At 50.4% G+C, this 8,432-nt stretch overlaps 1 protein-coding gene across 1 annotated transcript in view; it reads right to left on the reverse strand.

Moving 5' to 3' along the window:
* Positions 1-6,889, reverse strand: part of dpysl2b (dihydropyrimidinase like 2b) — a 12,699-nt gene extending 5,810 nt beyond the window's left edge. The window contains exons 1-3 of the mRNA XM_076159957.1: positions 6,581-6,889; positions 749-837; positions 415-599 (exon numbers count right to left, since the gene is read on the reverse strand). Of these exons, the coding sequence (XP_076016072.1) occupies positions 415-599; positions 749-837; positions 6,581-6,622 (316 nt within the window). The 5' untranslated portion in view covers positions 6,623-6,889. The remainder of the gene's footprint in view (positions 1-414; positions 600-748; positions 838-6,580) is intronic.
* Between the last annotated feature and the right edge of the window lie 1,543 nt (positions 6,890-8,432).

Below are 8,432 nucleotides of genomic sequence, written 5' to 3' on the forward strand. Positions count from 1 at the left end.
CATCGCGGAAAAAATCTCCTGGTGGGAACGTTCCCTGACAGAATCACCCATGATGCATTTCAGTGTGCTATGTGTGGTTTCAGCAGTGTGTCAGCCTGTGTGTGTGTGTGTGTGGGGGGGGGTGTGTGTGTTCTGCTGTGAGTCAGCAGGGAGTGGAATGCTTTAATGCTTTAATTAAAGGTGCAATCTGTGATCTAAAAACCTGAACTCCTTTCTATTTTCAATTCTACTTAATGAACATTTATATAATCTACAAAACAAAACAATGGGCCTTATTTTGTTCACATCTACAGACTTTAACTCTACTCTATCTTCCTCCTCTCTGGCCTCATCTGGACCTTATTCCCTGTGGATCAATCTTGACTCTTACATGTGTAAAGTATTAGTTGTGCGTCTGTAGTTGTAATGACTCACTGATCATGGTGGTGCCCCCCGCCAGAGCAGCGCGGGTGCCCTGGTAGAAGTCGTCGGCGGACGTCATCCCTCGGTCGGGCATCTGGAAGCGCGTGTGCACGTCCACGCCTCCTGGCATCAGCATGCGGCCGTGGGCGTCGATGGTTTTCACTCCGCCGGGCACGATGAGGTTTTCCCCAATTTGTCTAACAAGAGGGAAAACAGAGAAGAGAAGAGAGCAGGTGATCACGTTATGAGTCTGTGAACACACACACACACACACACACACACACACACACACACACACACACACACACACACACACACACACACACACACACACACACACACTCACTTGATGACTCCATCCTCCATGTAGATGTCAGCGCAGAAGGACTGGTCATCATTCACGATCTTAGCTCCTTTGATGAGGAGGCGGTCGCTCTGGAGGAAGATAAAGATCATTACTCCTTCACTTTCATTTACATTCAAACAGCAGTAAAGAGTTCCAGCAGGAAACATGAAGTAACTCTGTGGGCAGCAGAACTCCAGGCAGCACGACTCGTCTGGGACTTTATGGAACCCAGAAGAGTCGTGCTGCCTGGACCCAGAACAAGATTTTGAGGGCCAGGATCCCATTTGGCTCCTTTGAATGTGGGATAAAGAGGATTTTATGGAAGACACTTGGGGAAAAGAAGCGTAAAGGAGAGAACTGGCGTCTGCAAAGCACCACATTCACCTCAGACCTGCTGGGTCCACCTCAGATCAGACATGTGAGGGGAAACTCTGATAAAGCTGAAGGAGAAGATCTGATGTTACAAACATGCAGACATGTAGCCGCAAACTTTAAAACACTGCTGCATGGCTGTGCAACGTCTCTCAACACGAGGCAGGGGAGAGGGAGAGAGAGAGAGAGAGAGAGAGAGAGAGAGAGAGAGAGAGAGAGAGAGAGAGAGGCAGAGAGAGAAGGGAGAGGGAGTCAAATAGTAAAGATGCAGCAGATACAAAAATGTAAATAACTATTCAAGTCTTTATTTCTGAGGATTATTTGGAACATTAAAGTGTAAACATGCTGAATCTATCTTGTTGTTGCCTGATCTCTGTCTCATTTCCTCCCTTAATTCAATTCCTGCTGTAAACAACATTAAGCAAAGAAGAACGAATGCGCGGCTGAAACAAAGATGACAGTAGCCCCGCCCCTGGACACGCCCCCTGCCCTCACCATGTCATGGCTGTAATGACAAACTCATGACTGAATATAATCAATAAGATTTCAAGTCAATAATTTGGAAATAATAATGATTATAAAAAAATGTAAATCTATATCAGCATCAATATTTGTTTTTAAAACGACTAAACTATCACGGGGGACCGGCTGAACATCAAGGGGGCTCCTAGCAGCTGCTTCAGTCTGGGACACAAACAGACATCTCCCAGATCTGGATTGACAGGACGGGATGTAAGTTAACCTGAATCTTTACACTCTCTTTACGCTCTGTTTACATGTTGTTTACACTCTCTTTACACCGTGTTTACACTCTCTTTACACTGTCTTTACACCCTCTTTACACCCTCTTTACACTCTATTTACACTGTCTTTACACCGTGTTTACACTCTCTTTACACCGCGTTTACACTCTCTTTACGCTCTCCTTACACCGTGTTTACACTCTCTTTACACCGTGTTTACACTCTCTTTACACCGTGTTTACACTCTCTTTACGCTCTCCTTACACCGTGTTTACACTCTCTTTACACTCCGCCCCTTCACAGTGTGGCCGAGCCCAAGCATCTCCTCATCTTGATCCACTGTGCATCCATAAACGTCCCATCATTCATTCATGAGAGTTTATTTCCTGCTGCTTCTCCTCACAGTAATAATAACCTACATTTGTATTTCACATTATTGTCTATTATTTATTGATTGTTATTGATTTTCATGTTTCAGATCCATGCAGTTCAGATGTGTTTTGCTCTAGAAGAACATCCATCATTCTGCCACCCTGCACCCTCCCCACCCACCCACACAGGCCTGCACCCCTCACTCCCCCTCCTCACCCCTCCTCACCCCACCCCCGCCCTGAATGGGTGTGTCACAACTCCGGTCACGAGGATCAAGGCCCCCCGAGCTAACAAAGGCATCTCTGTGCGCTCTGAGCGTCGGCCGGCAGCTCGGCACAAACGCTGCTCTCCAAAGTGCTGTCAGCGCCACGCCCCGCCCTGCACGCTCACACACACACACACACACACACAACACAACACAAAACGCTGCTCCGACAGGTTCCAGACTGTGAAATTTGTCATTATCGCCTTTCCTTTGCTGCAGAAGTGGAGTAAATCTTTGCCCCACAATCAGAAGCAGGTGGATTCAGAGCGTTTACAGCAATCAGAGGGAGAAACAACTGAAGAAGAAGTAAAACAGACTCCTTTGAATCAGTTTAACATTTTAAATTCAATACAAATCCTAAAATAGGACTTTTACCAGTAACTTCAGGAAAGTAGCAGCGGCTCTGAAGTGTTCTGTAGCTACCTGAGGCTAAGCTGTAACTAAACACCTCTGATGTAAACACGACTCCCATCCTTTCACAAACAACGATTGGTGTTGGCACATAAACCACCCTGTAACTGTGTTTAAGAGAGAAGAAGAAGAAGAAGCAGCGAGCCCTTTAATGGGGGAATACACCGATTGTGATGCTAATGCGACTCTATTCCCCTCACTGTGCGCCGTCAACAACACCATCACCGATCCAAGCAAAGGTGAGGGAGTGGGGAGGAGGAGGAGGAAGGGGAAGGGGAGGGGGGGCAGGGGGGGGGATACGTCTCTCGCCAAAGCTCCTGACATCTCAGCTTAAAGTCTGCGATGTCTTTCAGGATCCCGTCTGAGTTCTGTTCCTGCCAGCCGCCCGTCTAAAGTTACACACCGTCCTCCCCAGCAACATTTTCCTGTTTTGTCGGTTGCTGGTTAAAACAGAATCTCAGAGCGTCTTCCTGCCTCTCTCACCCATCAATCATCAATCAGCCGGCGTTTTCCACCTGGCGCCGCCACTTTGCTTTCCGTTTGGGGCGACAACACGTGCCGTTGCCGGGTTACGTCCGCCGTGGGCGGACGTTGCTATGGCAACCGAGGTTTCCCCGGCATCGCCAAACTCACCGGCGGTTTGTTTCTGTTGTTTCAGGCGCTGTGATCGATCTGATCGGATACAACAGAGGAATAATCAATAACCACATGAGTGAGTACTGTGTTAGCTACACACTCCTGTACTTCCTGTTGTATCAAAGTACTTCCTGCCGCTCTGATGTCATTCTAATGTACACAGCATTAGAGTGCTAGTTTAAACCGCCCACTACTTCCTGATTGTGAGGCTGGAAGTGGCCCCCGCAAAGGTCAAAGGTCACTGTCATTTTTGGCGCAGGCCCAACACAACCAGAAGTCGCTCACACACACACACACACTCACGGTCGACGAACTCCACGGTTACACAAGTGTGTATGCATGGAAAGACACACACACACACACACACACACACACACACACACACCCTTCTGGCTTCATGAATGGGAAAATTAAGGATTCTATTGAGCGTGAAAAAATAATGTTCAGCCAGTGGGTGGGTGATTTCAAGACCAGCAGGGTGGGTGTGTGTGTGTGTGTGTGTGTGTGTGTGTGTATGAGTGTGTGTGTGTGTGTCTGTCTAACAAACAGACTGCAGCAAAATTTGAGTCTAAAAACTCTTGACACACACACACAGACACACACACACTGCCACATTACTGTACCACTCCTCCCGGTGTGAGGCTCCGCCCCCCTCTGAGGGCTCTGGGGTCACAGGTCACTGTGTTTCATCCACACCACAGGAAATACAACCTGCCTCCATTTTGGCCTCATTAAGGTGAAAAGTAGTAACAGATCTAAGTTAAAGTATTTCATCTGCATTATTTACTCAAATTTGCATAATTGATGCGTTCACATGTTCCGCCTATACTCTCCCTATGTGCACACTGAGTGAAAACAGGGTATTTCAGTCCTCTCTCATTGCTTCTCTTTTCTGATTGGCCGGCTGCATCACCAACCAAATCTGACGGCCTCGGGTTTTGTGGGTGTGGCTAAGCAGAAGTAAAGGACCAATCAGAACGAAGCTTTCAGGGCCGATCAGGATCTACGGATCTGACTTCTCCGCACTGTACGATATAAATGAGAGCATGTACGTCCTGGTTAAAGCTCCTCGGCACGGCGGTGCTGCAACAGCACAGCGCCTGCAGACGCAGTGAGCAGAGGTCTGCAGGAACAACACCACTGATGTGTGTGTGTGGGGGTGTGTTTGTCAGAGCGCACGTGTGCAGGAATGTGCGTGTGTTTCTGCCAAAGCCTCTCTGGTCTGCAGAGGTGGGAGAGAACCCAGAACATTCAGGAGCACAACGCAGGTTTGACAGCTTCACTCAACAGAAACGCTATCAAGTCAGTGATGACATGAAATGAGACACGTGTAGGAATGTTTATAGTCCTTGCATGTTTGTCTTGTTTGTGCAGTGGATTTGAAGGCCAGAGAGCCGAGCAGAGGAGCGCCAACGTCCCCCTAAACCCATGAGCACCATGGAAGACCTCCAACATGGAGAATAAAAGCTCAACCTATCTCCTGGAGTCACTAATGGAGCTGCATTATGCTACAACGAGGCTAACATCCTGTCACGTCTCTGTTCTTCTTCTACTGTTCCTCCTCACGACGCCCTGCATGTTCATCTGCACTGCATCACACCAGCTGCTGACTGATGAGAGAAGACACCTGGAAGTTACTACAGGATAGAGATCCATGACAACATCTAGAGGGTTCAGGGTCAAAGGTCAGAGCCTTCCTGAGGCGACGGTGAACATATTAGTATCTAACTAAACGCCCATCTTCACTAGAGGAGCTATTAGAGGCTCTGACACATGGAGGTGTTCACGGTGCGTTCAGGGTCCTGTCTACAGACCACAGCCTGGTAAGTGAACGCCTCACGTCTGCAGAATGCTCCAGATTAAAGAAGGTGACCTCGTTTAGACGTAAACGACCCAAAACCTGTTACATTGGACTTAAAATGGCTTTGCTTAGCGGTTTGATGTTGCATGTGGGGCTGCACTGCACACGATGTCCACAGGCCGGGGAGAGGGTCTGGCTCCGGAGGAACACCACAGTGATGCAAGACAAAGGATCCATTTGATAATCTGCATTTAAGAAAAGGCCCCAAACTGAGCCAAAGCCTAGAAACTGCATTTTCTAAAGAGGAGTTCAGTTATGGGGGCTTTGCTTGTTTGAGTCTGGAGCCATTTGGGAGCTTTTCTGGATCCAAATGAAGTGAATTGACTTGGAGCAGAGCGGAGGAAGGCGGTGACCTCCTTACTGGAGTCTGCCTGGATGCATCTTTCCCTTCGTTACACAGCTGAGGGAGAAACATGGGAGGAAACGGGACCCGCTGTTCCCTCCCTTCCCGTGGCTCCCCTCCCTTCCCCTCCCTGTTCTCTCCACTTTCCATTCAGCCACTGTCACAGCTCGCTGCTAGGATTCCAGCCGGGAACCGATCCAGGCAGGGCTCGCCTCCTGCCCACACACACACACACACACACACACACACACACGGTGAAAAGCTCACCGAGAGCACCGCTAACGGAGACAATCGAACGGATCGAAGCGTGTAACGGGGGAGAGGCTCGTAAAACCCGGCGTGGCTCCGGGGCGACAGAGCGGATGGGCGGATGCAGGGACGCATTTGCCCACCAGTTGGTGTGCGGTGATACCCCGGACACCACACACACACACACCGCCTAACAAAGAGCACCGGCGTGGAAATGTTGCGGCCCCAAAACCCCGCAGCTGCCCCGCATTCCACGGGCAGACCCCCCGCGGGGAAACACGAGTCTGAATATAAAACAAGTATCACGAAGAAAAGGAAAGGTCTAAACGCAGAGAGATGCTGCAGAAACCAGAGATTAGACCGAGCCGCACACACATGCATTATCTTGACGTGCATTTCATCTTTGACGGAGCCGGTTTCGCTTGTAAGCCTGCCGAACGCATCTAAAGCAGCGACGCGTTCGCTCCGGTCGTTCACCTCCACACCCGCGGGCCTACGCGGCCACACGCCGGCCTGCCGTCACCTCCCAGCGGCGGCGGCGGCGGCGGCGAGAGTGGGATCGCGCCCCAACAACACTCACTGTAATGCGGGGAATGTTCTTCTTGCCCTGGTAGCCAGACATCTTCGCCGGTGCTGCGCCGTGGACCGTTAACCGTTAATCAATGCGCCGGGATGTGCGGATTCCTGCTCGGAGCGGCTGCGGCGTGAGGATGATGAAGGTGGAGGGAGGAAAAAACCGGGTCTTGCGGGCGGGAACGGTCACACTCGGTCCAGATGTTCTGTCCGCGCGAGAGAAGAAGGAGGAACAAAAAAAACGAGGGAATCGAACTCGACTCTCAACTCCGGATCGCGTCCTGGCAGCCTCCCGGTCTCCGCCGATGCACCAAAGCCTTCCCAGACGGAGTCAGACAAGAAGGGAGGGAGGGACCACAGGCGAGCCTCTTCCCCATAATGGAGCCGCACGGTGCATGCGCAGAGCCTCGCCCTGCTCCATTGACAAGGCAGAGCCGCTAATGCCAATCAATGCTTCAGCCTGAGCCTCCAGAGCTTCACTTCACCTTCATCTACAGGGATTCAGAAGCTTCTTATTCACCTGAACACCTTCTAACATCAACTCCAAACTCCTTCCCTCCATCCTTCCATCCACACACTTCAGTCAGAGAGGCAGTGAGCTCAGCAGTGAGACACACAGATGTTCCCCTGTGAGGGATCAGAACCCAAAACGAAGTGGGAGAAGGAACCCATGCAGGAGGAAGATGAGGAGAAAGTGACCAAATGTGACACAAGACAAGAAACACAGAATTATGGGAAAGTATCTGGACGAGGCTGAGTGCTGCTCCTGACTGCATCTGTTCCACTCCCCTGTTGGATCATCTCTGCATTGTTGTTTGGGGGCTCAGGGGATGTGTGGCGCTCCAGGTTCCTCTGGAGCTGGACCAGTGGGTATTGAGAGTGGAACCAGGTTCCCAGGGACGCAGAGGAGAGCAGGAGCGTGCAGCCGGCAAACATCTGCGGCTGTGATTTGGTTGAAGCTGCAGGATGAGCGGTGGCGACGACCTCGATTATGACTTCTCGTGTTAAATTGAGACGACCGGCGTGACTTCAGTGTAAATTAACTTCAGTGACCTGCTGGGCCAAATGTCTGCACACACACACACACACACACACACCACAGCCTGTAGACGTCACATTCCTGTCAGCTGATCACACACCACCTCATTAAATACGCCTCATTTATGACTGAAACACTGAAACCAATCCACTCCTGTAGATCTGATATCTGGAGTATCTGATACACACGTGAGTTAAGATAAGAGTGAGTCAGTGTGTGTGTGTGTGGGGGGGGGGGGGGGCTAATGCTTCTGATCAATACGTAATGTGATATCAGGGCTGGACGCCACACAAAGCATCTGAGAACCCTGAGTGCCCACAGAGGGTTAAAGGGCCGAGCGGAGACGAGGTTAGCACCGTAACTCACTAATGTAAAGCCAAACCCGGTTACCAGCCGAGCCCGGGTACCAGCAGCAGCAGCAGCAAAGTTGGCCGAGGGAACGCTGGGCGATTTTCCTGCAAGTCATGCAAGAGGGTCAGCATCAGCCTCAGCCTCAGCCTCAGCATCAGCAGCGTCTCTGATCGATGAGCTCCACGCCCTCGACCACAGATGTTACAGCATATAGGGTCTACAGGGCCTATAGGGGGCGGGGTGCAGCACTGCAGTGCACTGTGTGTGTGTGTGTGCATGCAAACCTCTGTGTGCATGTGTGGGAATGTGTGTGTGTGTGTGTGTGTGTGTGTGTGTGCCACAGCCAGGACTCACACACTCACACACACGTCAGTCACAGAGCTTTACTGAGTCTTTAACTTTCATTTCCTTTCCTTTACTTTATGGAGCGGTTCCTATTAAACTGACACTAAGTGATGTAATGTAATAT

This window comes from Genypterus blacodes, unplaced genomic scaffold (genome assembly GCF_046128005.1).
Source record: "Genypterus blacodes isolate CSIRO-AG114 ecotype Tasmania unplaced genomic scaffold, CSIRO-AGI_Gbla_v1 ptg000101l_1, whole genome shotgun sequence".
NCBI classification, from domain to species: domain Eukaryota; kingdom Metazoa; phylum Chordata; class Actinopteri; order Ophidiiformes; family Ophidiidae; genus Genypterus; species Genypterus blacodes.